At 47.0% G+C, this 21,691-nt stretch overlaps 1 protein-coding gene across 4 annotated transcripts in view; it reads right to left on the minus strand.

Annotated features, from left to right (window-relative positions):
- Window positions 1-21,691, minus strand: part of zzef1 (zinc finger, ZZ-type with EF hand domain 1) — a 348,514-nt gene that overhangs the window by 187,749 nt on the left and 139,074 nt on the right. For all 4 annotated transcript variants that reach the window (XM_072469157.1, XM_072469156.1, XM_072469159.1 and 1 more), the window contains exon 27: window positions 20,141-20,305. In XM_072469157.1, coding sequence (XP_072325258.1) covers window positions 20,141-20,305 — 165 coding nt within the window. The remainder of the gene's footprint in view (window positions 1-20,140; window positions 20,306-21,691) is intronic.

Raw genomic sequence — 21,691 nt, forward strand, 5'->3', positions numbered from 1 at the left:
TCTAACTATTTTTGAATTTCTACTCTGACTGTCTCGTGACACTGGTAGCAATCCTGAAATTACTACCTTTGGGGTCCTACTTTTTAACTTATCTCCTAACACCCTAAATTCTGATTGTAGGACCTCATCCCGTTTTTTACCTACATCGTTGGTGCCTATATGCACCACGACAACTGGCTGTTCACCCTCCCCCTTCAGTATGTCCTGCAGCCGATCTGAGACATCCCTGACCCGTGCAACCGGGAGGCAACATACCATTCGGGAGTCTCATTTTCGACCACAGAAATGCCTGTCTACTCCCCTTACGATTGAATCCCCTATTACTATAGCCCTGCCCGTCTTTTTCCCACCCTTCTGTGCAGCAGAGCCAGCCACGGTGCCATGAGCCTGGCGACTACTGCCTTCCCCTGGTGAGTCATCTCCCCCAACAGTATCCAAAACGGTATGCCTGTTTTGTAGGGAGATGACCGCAGGAGACACCTGCACTGCCTTCCTGCTCTTTCTTTGCCTTTTAGTCACCCATTCCCTGTCTCCCTCACCAATCCTAATCTGCGGTGTGACCAACTCATTGAATGTGCTATCCACGACCTCCTCAGCAACGCGGATGCTCCAAAGTGAGTCCATCCGCAGCTCCAGAGCCGTCATGAGGTCTAACAGGAGCTGCAGCTGGACACACTTCCTGCACACGAAGGAGCCAGGGGCATCGGCCGCGTCCCTGAACTCCCACATTGAGCACGAGGAGCATAACACGGGTCTGGGAACTCCTGCCATTTTTACACTTTACCTTAACTGATTACAAATATATCAAATAATGACAATAGGGGAATATATTAGGGGAATAGATAGGAGATTCTGTGGTCGCGAGCAAGACTCCCGGAAGGTATGTTGCCTCCCGGGTGCCAGGGCCAGGGATGTCTCAGATCGTGTCTTCAGGATCCTTAAGGGGGAGGGGGAGCAGCCAGAAGTCGTGGTGCACATTGGTACCAACGACGTAGGAAGGAAAAGGGGTGTGGATGTAATAAACGAGTTTAGGGAGTTAGGTTGGAAGTTAAAAGCCAGGACAGACAGAGTCGTCATCTCTGGTTTGTTGTCGGTGCCACGTGATAGCGAGGCTAGGAATAGGGAGAGAGTGCAGTTGAACACGTGGCTGCAGGAATGGTGTAGGAGGGAGGGCTTCAGGTATTTGGATAATTGGAGCTCATTCTGGGGAAAGTGGGACCTGTACAAGCAGGACGGGTTGCATCCGAACAAGAGGGGCACCAATATCCTGGGAGGGAGGTTTTCTAGTACTCTTCGGGAGGTTTAAACTAATTTGGCAGGGGAATGGGAACCGGATTTGTAGTCCAGCAACTAAGGTCGCCGATATTCAGGACGCCAAAGCGTGTAGTGAGGCAGTGGGGAAGGTAACACTGACAAAGGAGAGGACTTGGAGGCACGGAGATGGGTTGGAGTGTGTATACTTCAACGAAAGAAGCATCAGGAATAAGGTGGGTGAACTTAAGGCATGGATCGGTACTTGGGACTATGATGTGGTGGCCATCACGGAAACTTGGATAGAAGAGGGGCAGAAATGTTGTTGGAGGTTCCTGGTTATAGGTGTTTCAACAAGATTAGGGAGGGTGGTAAAAGAGGTGGGTGGGTGCATTGTTAATGAGAGATAGTATAACAGCTGCAGAAAGGCAGTTCGAGGAGGATCTGCCTCCTGAGGTAGTATGGGTTGATGTCAGAAATAGGAAAGGAGCAGTCACCTTGTTGGGAGTTTTATATAGGCCCCCCAATAGTAGCAGAGATGTGGAGGAACAGATTGGGAAACAGATTTTGGAAAGGTGCTGAAGTCACAGGGTAGTAGTCATGGGTGACTTTAACTTCCCAAATATGGAGTGGAAACTCTTTAGATCAAATAGTTTGGATGGGGTGGTGTTTGTGCAGTGTGTCCAGGAAGCTTTTCTAACACAGTATGTAGATTGTCCGACCAGAGGGTAGGCCATATTGGATTTGATGCTTGGTAATGAACCAGGACAAGTGATAGATTTGTTAGTGGGGGAGCATTTTGGAGATAGTGACCACAATTCTGTGACTTTCACTTTAGTAATGGAGAGGGAGGATAGGTGCGTGCAACAGGGCAAGGTTTACAATTGGGGGAAGGGCAACTACGATGCTGTCAGACAAGAACTGAAGTACATAAATTGGGACCATAGGCTGTCAGGGAAGGACACAATTGAAATGTGGAACTTGTTCAAGGAACAGATACTACATGTCCTTGATATGTATGTCCGTGTCAGGCAGGGAAGAGATGGTGGAGTGAGGGAACCATGGTTGACAAGAGAGGTTGAATGGCTTAAGATACTTATGTAAGGCTGAGGAAACAGGGTTCAGACAGGGCGCTGGAGGGATACAAGATAGCCAGGAGGGAACTGAAGAAAGGGATTAGGAGAGCTAAGAGAGGGCATGAAAAATCTTTGGCGGGTAGGATCAAGGAAAACCCCCAAGGCCATTTACACATATGTGAGAAATATGAGAATGACTAGAGCGAGGGTAGGTCCGATCAAGGACAATAGCGGGAGATTGTGTATTGAGTCTGAAGAGATGGGAGAGGTCTTGAACGAGTACTTTTCTTCAGTATTTACGAATGAGGGGGGCCATATTGTTAGAGAGGACAGTGTGAAACAGACTGGTAAGCTCGAGGAGATACTTGTTAGGAAGGAAGATGTGTTGGGGATTTTGAAAAACTTGAGGATAGACAAGTCCCCCGGGCCTGACGGGATATATCCAAGGATTCTATGGGAAGCAAGAGATGAAATTGCAGAGCAGTTGGCAATGATCTTTTCGTCCTCACAGTCAACAGGGGTGGTGCCAGGGGATTGGAGAGTGGCGAATGTCATGTCCCTGCTAAAAAAAGGGAATAGGGGTAACCCTGGGAATTACAGGCCAGTTAGTCTTACTTCGGTGGTAGGCAAAGTCATGGAAAGGGTACTGAGAGATGGGATTTCTGAGCATCTGGAAAGACACTGCTTGATTAGGGATAGTCAGCACGGATTTGAGGGGTAGGTCTTGCCTCACGAGTCTTATTGAATTCTATGAGGAGGTGACCAAGCACGTGTATGAAGGTAAAGCAGTGGATGTAGTGTACATGGATTTTAGTAAGGCATTTGATAAGGTTCCCCATGATAGGCTTCTGCAGAAAGTAAGGAGGCATGGGATAGTGGGAAATTTGGCCAGTTGAATAATGAACTGGCTAACCGATAGAAGTCAGAGAGTGGTGGTGGATGGCAAATATTCAGCCTGGAGCCCAGTTACCAGTGGCGTACCGCTGGGATCAGTTCTGGGTCCTCTGCTGTTTGTGATTTTCATTAATGACTTGGATGAGGGAGTTGAAGGGTGGGTCAGTAAATTTGCAGACGATACGAAGATTGGTGGTGTTGTGGATAGTGAGGAGGGCTGTTGTCGGCTGCAAAGAAACATAGATAGGATGCAGAGCTGGGCTGAGAAGTGGCAGATGGAGTTTAACCCTGAAAAGTGTGAGGTTGTCCATTTTCGAAGGACAAATATAAATGCGGAATACAGGGTTAACGGTAGGGTACTTGGCAATGTGGAGGAGCAGAGAGATTTTGGGGTCTATGTTCATAGATCTTTGAAAGTTGCCACTCAAGTGGATAGAGCTGTGAAGAAGGCCCATGGTGTGCAAGCGTTCATTAGCAGAGGGATTGAATTTAAGAGCCATGAGGTGATGATGCAGCTGTACAAAACCTTGGTAAGGCCACATTTGGAGTACTGTGTGCAATTCTGGTCGCCTCATTTTCGGAAGGATGTGGAAGCTTTGGAAAAGGTGCAAAGGAGATTTATCAGGATGTTGCCTGGAATGGAGAGTGGGTCTTACGAGGAAAGGTTGAGGGTGCTAGGCCTTTTCTCATTAGAATGGAGAAGGATGAGGGGCAACTTGATAGAGGTTTAGAAGATGATCAGGGGAATAGATAGAGTAGACAGTCAGAGACTTTTTCCCCGGGTGGAACAAACCATTACAAGGGGACATAGATTTAAGGTGAATGGTGGAAGATATAGGGGGGATGTCAGAGGTAGGTTCTTTACCCAGAGAGTCGTGGGGGCATGGAATGCACTGCCAATGGAAGTAGTTGAGTCGGAAACATTAGGGGCCTTCAAGCGGCTGTTGGATAGATACATGGATTACGGCAGAATGATGGGGTGTAGATTAATTTGTTCTTAATCTAGGACAAACGTTCGGCACAACATCGTGGGCCGAAGGGCCTGTTCTATGCTGTATTTTTCTATGTTCTATGAAAGTATTGGCTAAGTTGTTGGCGGGGAGGATGGAGGATTGTGTCCCGGGGGTGGTTGCAGAAGATCAAACAGGCTTCGTGAAGGGCAGGCAGCTCGCGAGTAATATAAGACGGCTGTTGAATGTGGTGATGAATCCGTCAAGAGCTCTGGTACCGGAGGTGGTGGTGTCCATGGACGCGGAGAAAGTATTTGATCGGGTGGAGTGGCAGTACTTGTTCGAAGTTTTGGGAAGGTTTGGGTTGGGCTGAGATTTGTGGCATGGGTGCAGTTGCTGTATGTGGCGCCAAGAGTGAGGGTGAGGACGAATTATATGAGCTCACAAAGCTTTGACTTACACAGGGGTATGAGGCAGGGGTGCCCGCTGTCGCCGCTGCTGTTTGTGTTAGCCACAGAACCATTGGTGATGGCTCTCAGGGAGTCGGCAGCGTGGAGCATCGGGTGTCGCTCTATGCCGATGACCTTTTGCTGTATGTTTCGGATCCGTTGGAGAGTATGGGAAGGGATTATAGGACTGTTGGGAGGTTTGGAGGGTTCTCGGGATACAAGCGAGGTATTCCCGGTGAATGAGCTGGCGCAGCGGGCTAATTTAGGGGAGATGCCATTTACGATAGCGAGGGATAGGTTTAGGTACTTGGGGATTCAGGTAGCGAGGGAATGGACAAGGCTCCATAAGTGGAACTTAACTAAGCTGGTGGAGGAGGCCAGGGAGGATCTTAAGAGGTGGGATACACTGCACTTAACGTTGGCGGGGAGGGTCCAAGTGATGAAAATGAATATTCTGCCAGGGTTCTGGTTTATCTTTCAGACTCTCCCGATCTTTATACCATAGGCCTTTTTTCGGAAATCATCTGACTTTGTATGGGCGGGGAAGGTGCCGAGGGTGGAGAGGACCCTGCTACAGAGGCAGAGGCAGCGGGGGGGGGTTGGCGTTGCCAAACTTGCTTCATTATTATTGAGCGGCGAATGTGGACAAGGTGCGGCGGTGGTGGGAGGGAGAAGGGGTAGAATGAGTTAGGATGGAGGAGGAATCTTTGTAAGGAGTCTAGTTTGAAGGCTATGGTGACGGCAGCATTGCCAATGGCTCCGAGTAGGTATTCAGGGAGCCCAGTGGTGCAGTCCACGGTGAAGATATGCCATCAGCTGAGGAGGCATTTTAGGGTGGAAGAGATGTTGGTGCTAACGCCGCTGTGCAAGAATCAAGGGTTTGAGCCGGGGGGGTGGATAGTGTATACAGGAGGTGGAGGGAAGTGGGGCTGGTCAAGGTGAGGGATTTGTATTTGGAGGAAGGGTTCGCCAGTCTGGAGGAGCTAAGGGAGAGGGTAGAGTTGCCGAGGGGTAGTGAGTTCATGTATCTACAGGTTAGGGACTTTGCACGAAAGGTCTGGAAGGGGTTCCCGAGATTGCCGGGATACATCCTGCTGGAGCGACTGCTGCTTCTGGATGTGGAAGGGGAGGGAAGAATTGGGGATATATATAAGTGGCTGGGGGAGCAGGGAGGCGAGCGGGTGGTGAAGATCAAGGAGAAATGGGAAGCGGAGTTGGGAATGGAGATCAATTGGGGAGTATGGAGTGAGGCACTGCGAAGGATAAATGGGACCGCTTCTTGTGCAAGTATGAGCCTGATACAGTTTAAGGTGGTGCATATGACTCGGGCGAGAATGAGTGGGTTCTTTCAGGGGGTAGCAGATGAGTGTGAGAGGTGTGGGTGGGGCTAGCGAATCATGCACACATGTTTTGGGATTATGAAAAATTGGGAAGATTCTGAGCGGGAGTGTTTGCGGTCTTAGCCAGGATAGTGGAGGGGGGAGTGGACCCGGACCTTTTGGTGGCGATATATGGGGTTTGAGAGAAGCCGGAGGCTCATGGAGAGGAGGAAGGCTGATGTCTTGGCCTTCGCCTCTCTGATTGCACGGCAACAAATCTTGCTGGCGTGGCGGTCAGCATTGCCACCGGGAGTAGCAGCATGGTTGGGTGACCTGTACGACTTCCTGCGGTTAGAGAAGATAAAGTATGAGTTAAGGGGCTCAGCAGGGTAGTTTGAGGAAAGGTGGGGGATGTTTATGACCATATTTGAGGAGCTGTTCATCGCAGGGGTGTGTGGGGGGGGGGGGGGGGGGGATGAAAAAAAGAGAAAAATCTGTACAAACTGTATAGTTGACTGTTGGGAAGAATGTTTCCCGGGGCGTTTATTTGCTGTAACCTACTTTGATACAAGTTTGAATCAAATGTGTTTTTTTAAAAAATAATAATAATCTCTTAATGAGCATTCTGAAGGTATTATTTGATAATGATATTTTATCTTGGACAAGTCCTTGGAATTCAAAAGATTCACCGAGGCACCTGTGTCCAGTTTGAAAGTAATTGGAATTTTGTTAATATACACAGTAGTCATCCATTCGTTGCTAACAATGTGGACTATTGATCTTTCATTGCTTGAAGATCCTGTTCATATTCTTGATGAGCTGCTTTGTTGCTTTGAGATGATTCTTGCTTGCAGATCATTCTTGATGGACGATTCAATCACACCAACGAAGAAAGTATTTTCTAATGAGAAAACATCATCTTCCGTGAAATCTTCTTGTGTGTTGATTTCTACTTGTTTGTCCACAGCTCTCACTTTGTAGTATTTTGTCTGTGCAGGAGGAATGTAACTTGCGGATGATTAGACACTGAGAAGCATAATAGTTTAACTTCTGACATCTTACCAAAAGCAGGACAATTCCCTTTAAGTGGGGGTTGCCACACCTGTGACACGTAATCACGTTGTCATCATGACGTATTAGTGATGTACCCGCATGCGCAGACTTCTTCTTCGACGTCTCGCATTTCTGTGCGTGGTGAGTGTGTGTGCAGAGCCCGAAAATGCTTGCGAAGGATAGCTTCCATGCCTCTCAGTCTTCTACTTTGCCTGCGACACCATTTTGATTTTCTCTGCCTCGTGGTAGAGATTTGCGCTTTTTTCCTTGGGATAAAATGCTAAATACTGACTTTTGGTCTGTTCCACGGAGATGCACTTATCAATCGCGATTTGTAATGTTAAATCATTTTGCCGGATTAATGCTTCTCTGACTGTATCATCAAGTATGCCATAAACAATCTGGTCTCTTACAAATGAATCATGTAAATCTGCATAGTTACACGTTTTAGCTGAAGTTTAAGATCAGCGATGAAATTATTCACTGGCTCACCAACATTTTGAACTCTTCTGTGAAATTTTAAGCGTTCTAAAATTTCATTGGTCTGCTTCTTGCAATGCTCATCCAACTTTGCTATAACTTGATTAAATTTTGTTTCATCTTCACCATCATTAAAATTAAACGAATTGAAGATTTTGATTGCTTGTTGTCCTGCCAGGGGCAGAAGTAAAGTAATTCTTCTAGCTCTGTTGCAGCACTTAAATCACTGGCTTCTAAATAGAGTTGAAACTGTTGTTTGAACAATTTCCAATTCAAATTTAAATTACCAGTGGTCTTGAGATGTCTTAGTGCTTGAACTTGGTCCATTGAAGAGTTTTTTTGTTGAAGTTTCCGATGTTGCGTTGACTTCTGTAGTCGAATAGTTGATTCCGATTTTTTTTTTTTTTCTTTCTTTTTTTTTCTAAATTTTCACTAGTCTTTCTTACAAGCTTTAATCACCCTGGTGCCATATATTACTCTTTGAACCAGCCGAGTTGATGAAATAAACAATAGTCTTCTTTTAAAGATGAACTAATTTGATGAGTAATATAAATAATATTCTGAGTCCTTTGTACTTAATACTCAACTAGTAAAATAAATAAAATACAGTAAAGATAACTAACTAACTATACAATGTAACAATGAAATAACGTAACTTTTCTCTCTCTATCTATTCAATGTCTTATCTGTTCACTCTCCTGAAGCACACTCTCTCAGAAAGAGCAGGAAAGACTTTCTTATACCATCTGATAGTGAGACATCTAGTGTTGAATTGACAATATTACATTTACATACATTGATCATGTATATTCATATACAGAGATCACTACACACAATATACCTATTTTGTGTGAAATCACTCCTGGAGTGAGATATCCTTTCCTCACAGTTATACAAAGTTAAATAAAATATTGGGTTTCTGTACAGCATCCTAGCCATTGTTGGGGTGTGATTGGGATTGGGATAAAATCCTAATAAATACCGCACACAATGTTCATACAGCAATGCAACAGTTTATCCAGCAAAAATGGTCTGAAAAAGCACAGGGGCATTTCTTCCTAGTAGTGAAATATAAATTTAGATTTCTATCTTACTATATCTCATATCTACATTTTTAAAAAGCTGATCATTGATACACATCCATCAAAATACAACGATTCTTCGTATTTTTTATAAATTTAGAGCACCCAATTTTTTTTCCCCAATTAAGGAGCAATTTTGCATGACCAATCCACCTACTCTGCACATCTTTGGGTTGTGGGGGTGAGATCCACACAGACATTGGGAGAATGTGCAAACTCCACACGGACAGTGACTCGGGGCCAGGATCGAACCTGGGACCTCGGCTCCATGAGGCAGCAGTGCTAATCACTGCGCCGCTCAAAATACAACTGTTTGAGTTGAGTGTGATGACCTTTGAGAAAGCGATTAAGAGGCGTTGCTAAATTGACTCTATTGAAGATGGAAGCTATCTCATCAGTATAGGTAACAAGTCAACCTTTTGCCATCATATTGTATTAACTCTGATTTGACCACTGATGTGTTAGGCTGGCTCTGTAGATAAGATACTTGCCCAAGATACAAAGTTGCAGGTTCAAACCCCACTTGGGGATTTGGGGATATAATCTAGACTGACATCTTCGGTGCACTGTTGTAGGTGGTATGACGTTAAATTGATACACTATCTTTCAGGTGGATCACTTTGACAATATTTGTAGCATGTCTCTCAATGTCCAGATCAACATTACTCTCAGCTCACATCACCAGAGGTGGTTATAATTCTCAGGGCTGTTGCGAGACCTTACTGTTAACAACATGTCCTTAATAGTAACTGGAGTACACACTAAACAGTAATACCCTATGCGCACAGTGATAAGAAATTCATTAATCCTAAATTACTTCTTTAGTGTTGCTGTCATTTCTCTTCCTTTTTTCTATAACAGGAAAGGAGAATCAAAAATTCAAAATAATTTAAATATGGTGCTGGCAATCCTTTTTCAAAGTTATAATTTTTCAGGACCTCAAAGTCGAAATTCCCCAATAAATTTTCATATTTGAACATACATAAAATTTGTGATTTTACAATTAAGATTTTCAAACCCCAAAATTATTTTACCCCATCATTACCCCCCTAATTCAAGAGCGGACTATACGGTCAATGGAAGAGTCCTGGGGAAAATTGATGTACAGAGAGATCTGGGAGTTCAGGTCCATTGTACCCTGAAGGTGGCAACGCAGGTCGATAGAGTGGTCAAGAAGGCATACAGCATGCTTGCTTCATCGGACGAGGTATTGAGTACAAGAGTCGGCAGGTCATGTTACAGTTGTATAGGACTTTGATTAGGCCACATTTGGAATACTGCGTGCAGTTCTGGTCGCCACATTACCAGAAGGATGTGGATACTTTAGAGAGGGTGCAGAGGAGGTTCACCAGGATGTTGCCTGGTATGGAGGGTGCTAGCTATGAAGAAAGGTTGAGTAGATTAGGATTGTTTTCATTGGAAAGACGGAGGTTGAGGGGGGACCTGATTGAGATCTACAAAATTATGAGAGGTATGGACAGGGTGGATAGCAACAAGCTTTTTCCAAGAGTGGGGGTGTCAATTACAAGGGGTCACGATTTCAAGGTGAGAGGGGAAACGTTTAAGGGAGATGTGCGTGGAAGGTTTTTTTACACAGAGGGTGGTGGGTGCCTGGAACGCTTTGCCAGCAGACGTGGTAGAGGCGGGCACAATAGCATCATTTAAGATGCATCTAGACAGATATATGAACGGGCGGGGAACAGAGGGAAGTAGATCCTTGGAAAATAGGTGACAGGTTTAGATAAAGGAGCTGGATCGGAGCAGGCTGGGAGGGTCGAAGGGCCTGTTCCTGTGCTGTAATTTTCTTTATTCATCTTCAAAAGGGAAAGCATTTGAAATTACAGAGGCTGGTTTAGCAAATGGGCTAAACAGCTGGCTTGTAATGCAGAACAAGGCCAGCAGCGCGGGTTCAATTCCCGTACCAGCCTCCCCAAACAGGCGCCGGAATGTTAATTTCCTTCTCTGCCCTTCTTCTCACCCAAAGTCTTTTCATTATACTTAAACTAATGAGGGGGAAAATATTATATTGGAATTAGTTTTCAAAAAATTTAGTTACCGACTAAGTGCTGAAAGGGTTCAAACTCTACTGTATCGATCTGGATTGCACACACGAGCTATTTCAGGCAGGAACACCACAGGTGTTAGCTCTCGAGGCCTGTATAATAACGTGGGATATTCTACCATTTACTCTGGTGCCAGGGTGTCTACAGACAACGGAAGGGAGGCGGGGATCACATTTAGTTGTTTGTCTTTTGTAGAGCCCATACCTCGAGAAGAGCCATTAAACAGCAGGGTTACTGACAGGGAGGGTGATTGATAGACACAGGCTAGATGATGGACCACCAATATCAATATTTCCCTTTGGATGGTTATTATAATTAAGCGTACACTTGTTGTAATTGGGTAACTGTTCTCATATACTATGAATGATGTAAACCTAATCAATAGGCATGATTGGACATAGATAACTGGTAACAAATGATTGGTATATGCTGATTTCTTGTAACACAATCTCAAAGTATAACTGTCTGTACAATTCTTGAATCAGGGCTCTCTGGTGTGCCAGCTTGGAACGTAAAGGCCTTGTTCATAACTTCAAGAATTTTTGGCTGGTCGCTCGTGAGCGTGGGGATGAAGTACACTATAGTCAAACAGCTGTATTTATTTTCCCTCAACAAAACGTTACAACGGTTACTTCCAATACACAATAGTGTACAGTACTGCATTGAAGGAAGTGTAATATCAGGTCAATCAGGAAAAGAGAAAGGGGGGAATGTTAATCATGCAAATCTGGCTGAGAGATTATGTATGGAAAATTTTATTTAGGTTATTAACCATATGCGGAAAAGGCTGACTTCATTAGCAGCCAACGTTTTTCATTCACACATACATAAATCGGGTATCCAATGCATCACTTTTAAACACTGGTGACATTTATTTTTTGTAAATATAGAAACTATAGGAATATTCTGAATCAAAACAAAATGAACCCAGCAGAAAACAGCATCAATAGATGTCTCAAGTATTTGTGTGATGACTGCTACAAAAATCGTATCACTTCCAATGAAAGACTAATTGAAAGTAGGCCAAAGAACTAAGAGGATGCAGGTTCAATCTCCAGCCTGTGCTCAGTTAGCCAATCCAACTGCAGTGCAGAGAGCAAGAACCCACTGGCCTCAGTAATCCTAGAATTGGAAGAGGTGGCAAAAGAATCAGCCAGGTTTCCTACTCCCCTGCAAACAGCCACCCTTGCTGCCTGGAAAATCTGAGCATGTACACTGGTTGATGACAGGACTGGGCTTGGCTGTTATATTCCCACAGTTGACTAGGCTGTCAACACTTCCTATCTTGGTTCCCACATGAAAAGTAGGCACTTCAGAAAGGTGCCAGTATCTTGTAATTGAATCAGGTGAGCAGTCTATGAGGGGAAGTAAGTTTTTCTTGGTTAGCCTATATTTGAATACAAATTGCTTGTGCGAATTACAAGACCTCAGCTTCCTCAAGAGGAATTATTTACAAAGGTAATACATGTAATTTCCAGTTAAATTTTAAAATGGTCAACGTCTGGCGTGGTGCAGTGATCCCCCAAGTAATATTGTAACACAGAAGACTCAATGAGGGTTTCTTAACATGGAATCTGGAACCTGGACTACACAGGAATGAAAGGTAACCAAAGCAGAGATAGAGGAGATTGATAGCTTGAAGGACGTTGAAACAGCAGGTCTACATTGATGCTTAAAATTAGCATGGTTCAAAGAGTCTTCAGCAGGACTAACAAATACTTTTTTTATCAACTCGATTCGAAAGTTATAAAGCTCTCACATTTTCCGCAGCCTTTCGTTTTTCTCCAGCAGTTACAATATAAGAATTGTCTAGTGGTTACAATTCTGGATTTGTTTATTGTCACGTGTACCGAGGTACAGTGAAAAGTATTTTTCTGCATGCAGCTCAAACAGATCATTTAGTACATGAAAAGAAAATACATAGTAGGGCAACACAAGGTACACAATGTAAATATCTAGACACCGGCATTGGATGATAGGAGATGTAAAAAGATGTATGAGAGCTCGCAGATGGTTGCCACGCTCCGGCGCCATTCTAAAGGGGAAGCGGGAGCAGAGGGGCTTGACAGTGGCAAGCTGGTTATAAAGGTAAAGAAGTTCTGATGAATCCTTCTTAAACACTGGTTCAGAGTCAGCTGGAGTAGTGTGTCCAACTCTGGGCACCGCACTTCAGGAGGGATGTGAAGGTTTTATACAAGATGCAGAAAAGATTAAAAATTTTGTTGACCTTCGTTGATTACACATCCCTTACATTACAAAAATCTATCAATTTCAATTTTAACATTTTCAATTGACGGGCAGCCTCAATACATTTTAGGGCGAGTGGATCCTAACATCATTCCCAAATAGTTGCGTTCTAATTTTAAGTTTATGCCCCCTGTTCTGGACTCCCCCATTAGAGGAAACGCTTTTTTCTTCCTCTATCCTAACAATATCTTTTTTTAAAAATATTTTTATTCTCCTCCTTTTTCACATTTTCTCCCGCATTTACACCCATCAACAATAAACAATAATCATCAAGATTTGTCAATCCGCATAATAACGACGATCCCATCCGCCCACCAACCCCCAAACATCAGCCCGCATGTTTACATAAACAAATGACAAAAAGGAATCAGGGATTACCCGTAGTCACCCTTAATCTACACAGCCCCCCTCTCCCCCCCCCCCCCCCCCCCCCCCCCCCCCCCCCCAACTAATGTTCGATGTTATCCAGTTCTGGAAAGTGCATAATAAATAGTGCCCATGACTTGTAGAACCCCTCAGAGTTCAGTTCGAACGTAACCTTCTCATGGGTCAAGTATTCCAACAGGTCCCCCCGCCACGCCAGGGCACTGGGTGGAGAGGCTGCTCTCCATCCCAGCAGGATCCGCCTTTGGGTGATCAACGAGGCGAAGGCTATGACATCTGCCTCCGCACCCATTTCCAACCCTGGCTGGTCCGACACCACGAATATGGCCTCCCAGGGACCCGGGTCCAGTTTCACACGCACCACCTTGGAAATTACCCTAAACACCTCCTTCCAGTACTCCCCTAGCTTTGTACAGGACCAAAACATATGAATGTGATTCACGGCCCCCCCCCACCCCCCCGGCAACGCTCACACACATCCTCTACTCCTTCAAAAAATCGGCTCATCCTCGCCCTCGTGAGGTGCGCTCTATATACCACCTTCAGCTGTATCAGCCCCAACCTCGCACACGAGCTGGAGGCATTCACTCTCCGGAGCACCTCACACCAGACCCCCTCCTCTAGAACCTCTCCCAGCTCTTCCTCCCACTTTGCTTTGACCCCTTCCAGTGGTCCCTTATCCTCTTCCAAAATAGCTCCGTACACCGCTGACACTGCCCCCTTCTCCAGTCCAGTTGTCGTCAACACCTCCTCCAACAATGTGGAGGCCGGTTCCTCTGGGAAGCTCTGTATCTCCTTCCTGGCAAAATCCCGAACCTGCATGTACCTAAACACTTCTCCCTGCTCTAGCCCATGCTTCGCTTCCAGCTCCCGCATCCTGCAAACCGACCCCGAAGAAACAAATCTTTTAGCGTCCTAATCCCCCTCTCTTCCCATTTCCGAAAACTTCCATCCCACCTCCCTGGCTCAAATCTGTGGTTCCCCTGAATTGGCATTTCCCTTGACCCTACCCCCAACCTGAACTGTTGGCGAAACTGCCTCCAGATTTTCAATGAAGCTATTATTACCGGACTCCCTGAATATTTCCCCGGAGCTATTGGGAGCGGCGCTGTTGCTAGTGCCTTCAGCCCCGACCCCCTGCACAAACTCGCCTCCAGGATGTTGCCTGGAATGGAGAGTAGGTCTTACGAGGAAAGGTTGAGGGTGCTAGGCCTTTTCTCATTAGAACGGAGAAGGATGAGGGGCGACTTGATAGAGGTTTATAAGATGATCAGGGGAATAGATAGAGTAGACAGTCAGAGACTTTTTCCCCGGGTGGAACAAACCATTACAAGGGGACATAAATTTAAGGTGAAAGGTGGAAGATATAGGAGGGATATCAGAGGTAGGTTCTTTACCCAGAGAGTAGTGGGGGCATGAAATGCACTGCCTGTGGAAGTAGTTGAGTCGGAAACATTAGGGACCTTCAAGCAGCTATTGGATAGGTACATGGATTACGGTTAAATGATATAGTGTAGATTTATTTGTTCTCAAGGGCAGCACGGTAGCATTGTGGATAGCACAATTGCTTCACAGCTCCAGGGTCCCAGGTTCGATTCCGGCTTGGGTCACTGACTGTGCGGAGTCTGCACGTCCTCCCGTGTCTACGTGGGTTTCCTCCGGGTGCTCCGGTTTCCTCCCACAATCCAAAGATGTGCAGGTTAGGTGAATTGGCCAATGATAAATTGCCCTTAATGTCCAAATTGCCCTTGGTGTTGGGTGAAGGTGTTGAGTTTGGGTAGGGTGCTCTTTCCAGGCGCGGTGCAGACTCAAAGGGCCGAATGGCCTCCTTCTGCACTGTAAATTCAATGATAATCTATGATTAATCTAGGACAAAGGTTCGGCACAACATCGTGGGCCGAAGGGCCTGTTCTGTGCTGTATTTTCTATGTTCTATGTTCATTCTGACCCACTGAGAATCAACCCCTTTAACCCAGCTCCACACCTTCTCCACATTCGCCGCCCAGTGGTAGTACAACAGGTTCGGGAGACCCAAACTCCTGCCTGCCTTCCCCTCTGTAGCAGCACCTTTCTCATTCTGGCCACCTTCCCTCCCCATATGAATGAGGTAATCCTTCCCTCAATCTCCCTGAAAAAAGACTTTGGCAAGAAAATCAGTAGGCTTTGAAAAATAAACAGGAATCGCGGCAACACATTCATTTTAACCGCCTGTACCCGACCCGCCAGTGACAGAGGAAGGCCATCCCACCTTGCCAGATCGGCTTTCACTCTCCCCACCAAACTAGTGATGTTGTACCTGTGAAGCCTGCCCCACTCCCAGGCACCTAAAATGAGTCCCTGCTCTACGGAATGGCAGCCCCCCCACCCCTTCCCCCATCCCCAGGCGAGACACCTCAAAATACTCACTCTTGTCCAGGTTCAGCTTGTACCCAGAGAAAGACCCAAATACCCGCAGTAGCTCCAATATTCCTCCTATCGACGCACTCGGTTCCGACACAAGTCGTCGGCATATAAGGACACCCTATGCTCTATCGCCCCCCGCACTATTCCTTTCCATGCTCACGAAGTTCTTAATGCGATGGCCAACGGCTCAATCGCAAGTGCAAACAGCAGGAGGGACATAGGACATCCCTGTCTCGTCCCACGGTGGAGAGAAAATTATCTCAAACTGATATTATTTGTGCGGACACTCGCCTTCAGCTCCTTATATAATAGCTTTATCCAGTTCACAAACCTTGGTCCAATCCCAAACAGCTCCAGCACTGCCATCAGGTACCCCCATTATACCCGATCAAATGCCTTCTCGGCGTCCAATGCCACAACAACCTCTGTTTCCTTCCCTTCCGCCAGTGCCATAACGACGTTCAAAACCCTCCTAATGTTCGAAAACAGCTGCCTCCCTTTTACGAACCCCGTCTGATCCTCCCCATCACCTTCGGGAGGCACTCCTCCAGCCTACCCGCCAGTACCTTCGCCAACACTTTTGCGTCCACATTCAGAAGTGATATGGGCCGATACGACCCACACTCCGTCGGATCCTTATCTTTTTTTAGCAACAGTGAAATCGATGCCTGCCTCAAAGTTTCCGGCAACACCCCCTTCCCTATCGCCTCATCAAACATCCCCACCATCAGGGGTGCCAACCTATCCTTGAATTTTTTATAATATTCCACCGGAAACCCATCCGGCCCTGCCACCTTCCCTGACTGCATCCTCCCAATCACATCCTTTATCTCTTGCTCCACTATTGCTCCTTCTAATATAGCCCTGTCCCCCTCCCCTAACCTCGGGTACTCCAACCCATCTAGAAATTCCTGCATCTCATGGTCTCCCCCGGGTGGCTCTGACTTGTACAACCTCTCATAAAACTCCTCAAAAACCTTGTTAATCAGCACTGGAGCCACCACCAACTTCCCTGCCCTATCCCTCACCTGAAGAATTTCCCTTGCCGCTGCCTCCCTCCGGAGCTGACCTGCTAACATACCTGCTAACATGTTCATAAACTGCACCCCTTGCTCATCTCAGTTAGCGCACCGCCTTCCTGGTGGACAGTCAGTCGAAGCTCGCCTGTAGTTCCTTCCTCTTTTCCAGCTTCGCCGGGTCCCCATCCTCTGCATACCTCCTATCTATCTCCAACATCTCATCTATTACCCTCTGCCGCTCCAACCTCTCCTCTTTGTCCACCCTGGCCTTAAACAAAATTACCTCACCCCTCACCACCGCCTTTAGAGCCTCCCAGACAATTGCCTTCGACGCCTCACCCGTACAATTGAAACCTACATATTCCTTAATTACCTTTTCAATTTTCTCACAGAACACTTGGTTCCTCAAAAGCCCCACATCCAGTTTCCACCCTGGTCTCTGCGCTACCCCCTTCTCCAGCACCATATCCACCCAATGTGGAGCGTGATCTGACACTGAAATTGCAGAGTATTCCGACCCCTTGACTCCAGCCAGGAAAGCCTTCACCACCTCAAAAAAGTCGATCCGTGAGTATACCTTATGGACCGCTGAGAAAAACAAATACTCCCGTTCCCTTGGGTGCAGGAACTTCCAAGGGTCCACCCCTCCCATTTCCACCATTAGCCCAGCCAGCGCCTTCACCCCCCCCGATGGGACCAGCGAGCACGGCCGTGATCTGTCCAACCTTGGCTCCTGCACCAAGTTCCAGTCCCCCCACCCCAACCACCCCACAATTCGCTCATGCGTGTCCAAGTCGGGAATAGCTCCAAACACCTTCCTCGCGAATTCCACATCGTCCCAATTGGGACCGTATACACTTAACAGCGCCACTAATCTCCCCTCCAGCGCCCCTGCCACAATCACATATCTACCCCCCTGATCTGCCACCACCTTCTCCATCTGGAAGCGTACCCTTTTGCTGACCAACACCGCTACCCCTCGAGCCCTTCCATCAAATCCAGAGTGAAACACTTGGCTAACCCAGCCCTTTTTAAGTCTCACCTGGTCCTTCACCCTCAAGTGAGTCTCCTGCAGCATTGCTACATCGGCTTTCAAACTTTTAAGATGTGCAAGCACCCTTGACCTCTTGACCGGACCTCCTAGCCCTCTCACGTTCCACGTGACTATCCTTACTGGGGTCTCTCACCCCCCCCCCCCCCCCCACACCTTTCTTATCCACCATCACCATACCACCGGGCCCTGCCCCATAAGCCTGACCCGCCCCTGACCATTGTTAACATCGAACCCTTTCCCCCCCACCCAAGAACCCCCCCTACAAAAACATCCCCCAACATCCATCCCTTCCCCCCCCTCTCGCTCGCCTCGTAGGCCCATTGAAGCCTGCTATCCAGGCTCCAACATCCGTAGCCCTCCTCTCACCTCACCCCCCGTTCACTAACTGACTTTAGTTAGCTAGCGCGGGTGGCTCCCCCCCCCCTGCCAAGACCTCTCGCCCCCTTCCACCCAGTCCCAGAGAAAGAAACACCAAAACAAACACAACAACCCAACCCCTACAATTCACTAACATAACATTTAACCGTCGCAACACAGTACGGCATTTACTTGAACTCTGTAACAATGCAAAGAGAAGTAAATTTCAATACAAATCAGTAAAAAGAAAGTTGTAACATTTGTACATTTTCCAGCCGCTCAAACACAGTCCACAGTCTCTCTTCCAGTTCCGCTCTTCACGTCTGTCCCAAGCCTTCTGCCCTCACGAACGCCTCAGCCGTCTCTGCTGTCTTTGGCATTATATGTTACTCTCAACTTCGCCGGGTACACCACACCAAATCGCACCCCCTTCTTGTACAAAGCCGCCTTCACTCGCCCAAACGCCGCTCGTCTTTTTGCCAACTCCACCGTCAAGTCCTGGTAGATCCGAACCGCAGTACCATCCCACAGCACCTCACGCTTCTGCTTCGCCCAGCTTAATACTTTCTCCTTCATGCAAAACTTCTGGAAGCAGATAATTACTGCCCTTGGCGGCTCGTTCACTTTGGGCTTCGGCCTTAATGACCGATGAGCTTGGTCTAGCTCGTACAGGGTGGGGCTCTCACCCTCCCCCATCAGCTCCGACAACTTCTTAGCGAAGTATTGCGTTGGCCTTGGGCCCTCTGTCCCTTCTGGCAAGCCCACAATTCTCAAATTGTGCCGCCTTGAACGGTTTTCCAAGTCTTCCAGCTTTGCTCGGAGTCCTCTGTTAACCTCCACCACCCTCCGCAGCTCGTCCCCCATCGAGGTGACCTGGTCGCTGTGTCGTGTCACGGCCTCCTCCACTTCCTTCATCTTCTCGCCCTGCTCTCTCACCTCGGCCGATGCCTTTGCCACCTCCACCCTCATTGGGCCGATTGCCTCCTCCACCAATGACCTCAACACGACCGCCGTCTCTTTCCTCAAGATCTCCATGTGCCTCACAAACTGTTTTTCCAGCTCCACCGCCATCACCTCGGTCATCTTCTCCACCGTAAGTAGTGCGGCCCCGCCTTGCAGTTCGGCTTCCGCCATCCTGTCAACACTTTTGTTCGTCTTCTCCTTCGGCGGCAAACCCGTGTTTCCTCCTTTCTTCGACGCTGCTCTTGCATCCTTTAGCAGCTCATTGCTTTTTATCGTCTTTCTTTTCTCCTCTCTCCCCCTTCACCCTCCTGTCCTTCATCAATCTGACTTATTTTGTTTTTAAATAAAAAGGGGGAGAGAAAAAAAAAAACTTTTACCAAACTTCCTTAAACCTTCTTTCTTTCTCCTCCGCATTCACCCGGAGCTCCCCTGGGACCAGGCTTCAGCCTTCTTTCTTCCTCCTAGGTGGGAGCCATTCGACGTGGAGCACCCTCCATACATGGTGCCCTCGGCCTCCTCGTGGCTCCGCCCCCGCTGCTCTGACCTCGACGCCGCGCCGGGCCCAGCGCCTCAGCCCCCGCCGCCCGACACCTGCGCGGGGTTCTTCGCCGGTTTTTAAACCGGCCCCACTGGCTGCTCGTGACAGCCCCAAAGGCCGACGATAGTCGGGGGGGGGGGGGTGCGCGAAGACTCGGGGATTTCCCCGAAATCGCAGTGAATCGCGGCCACCGGCAGGAACTCTTGTTGCTGCAGCCGCCCTGCTCGCCCACGCCACCGGAAGTCATCCTAACAATAACTTTAATCATCTTAAAAACTGATTAAAGTTACTTTACTTAACAAAGAGGCCAGGAGAAGATAGGTGTAGCAGGGCTTCTGATAAAAGAAATTCCATGGTAAATCTCACACAGCCTACATTAGCAAAGAAAAACTACAGATAACCTGTTACTAAATATACCGTCATCCAATGGAACCAATAAAGGTGGACAGACTCTCAACAAAAACTTCAAAACCTGTTGAATAGAAGTCAGGTTTCCAATCGCTTAGTGACCATGGGATATGGTTACTTGGGTTCACAAGATTAAGCCTTGTCTCTTACCTAATCAATTCCTTCTGGCAGGCTAAAACTTCTTGCAAAAAGAGAATGCAGGAGAACTGGAAGAGATGAGGTTGTCCCAGTGACTGTAGGGACTCGCTGACTGCACGTAGAACGTCAATGATGCTCTTGGCCTGGGCCTTCCGCAAAGATAGAACCTGTAAGACACTGTAAAAGAATTGTGTTTTAAACTGTAAGTAACACACTTCAAAGGGCTTTCCTAATAACATCCCTATCAACATTCTGGGGGATTACCATTGACCCCAAATGAATTGGACCAGCCAAACAAATATATTGTGGCTACAAGAGCAGGTCAGAGGCTGGGAATTCTGCTGTGAGTAACTCACCTCCCAACTCCCCAAAGCCTGTCCACCTCTACAAGGCACAAGTCAGGATTGTGATGGAATACTCACCACTTGCCTGGATGCGTGTAGCTCCAACAACACTCAAGAAGCTCGACATAGTTAGCACTGCTGCCTCACGGCGCCAAGGACCCAGGATCGATCCCGGCCCCGAGTCACAATCCGTGTGGAGTTTGCACATTCTCCCCCGTGTCTGCATGGGTTTCACCCCCACAACCAAAAGATGTGCGGGGTAGGTGGAAGCTGGTAGGTGGGTAGCCACGCTAAATTGCCCCTCAATTGGAAACATTTTAAAAAAGCTCGAGTCACAGAATTCCTGTAGTGCAGAAGGGGGGCATTTGGCTCATCAAGTCTGCACTGCCCCAAAAAGCCGAGCTGTCTTGCAAACCAGGATTTTTAAAAACATGACTGCAGCAGTCATACACACACTAACCCAGGCTGTTAACCCTTACTGCACAAAATACAAATAATTCAGCATAATATATTTCTGTGAAGTCACATTGTACATGAAGATTGCAATGCATTAAGTAATCTGTTTTGGTGATAAATATTATTTGCAGTGTGTACGGTATGCTGAGATTTTAAAAATTATTTCATGGGATATGGGCATCGCTGGCAAGGACAGTATATTTATTACCTATCCCTAAATGCCCCCGAGCAGGTAGTTGCTTCAGTCCATGAATTGCTTCAGTCCATGAGGTATAGGTATATCCACAGTGCTGTTAGGGAGGAAGTTCCAGGATTTTGACCCAGCACAAGTGAAGGAACGGTGATATAGTTCCAAGTCGGAATGTCGGTGTTGCTTGTTCCTGTACAAGGATTAGTAGAACAGTTTTATTCCAAAAGTGATTCCTGGGGCTTCTTTCTCTACCTGCATATTTTGGCTTTATTAAAGGTCCTCGATGACTAGGCTATCGGCTTCTCTTCACCTGTGGGCTTAATGTAGAAAACCACTGGCCCAGCCCCATAAGGTGATTGAGCCACACGCCCGTTGCAGAGGTAAATCTGGAACAAAATGTGTCTGGACATCTGACTTGAGTAGCGCCTCTTTGGCTTGCATGGATGCTCTCACATTGATCCCGTTATTTTTATCATTTATTTTGACACAGTAGATTGTGATCCCCTTATTTCTACCTTTTATTTTGACACAGTAGGTTGTGCAAGGGTGTTTGCATAGTCTCCTGATTAGGGA

This window comes from Scyliorhinus torazame, chromosome 12, assembly GCF_047496885.1.
Source record: "Scyliorhinus torazame isolate Kashiwa2021f chromosome 12, sScyTor2.1, whole genome shotgun sequence".
In the NCBI taxonomy this organism is placed as follows: domain Eukaryota; kingdom Metazoa; phylum Chordata; class Chondrichthyes; order Carcharhiniformes; family Scyliorhinidae; genus Scyliorhinus; species Scyliorhinus torazame.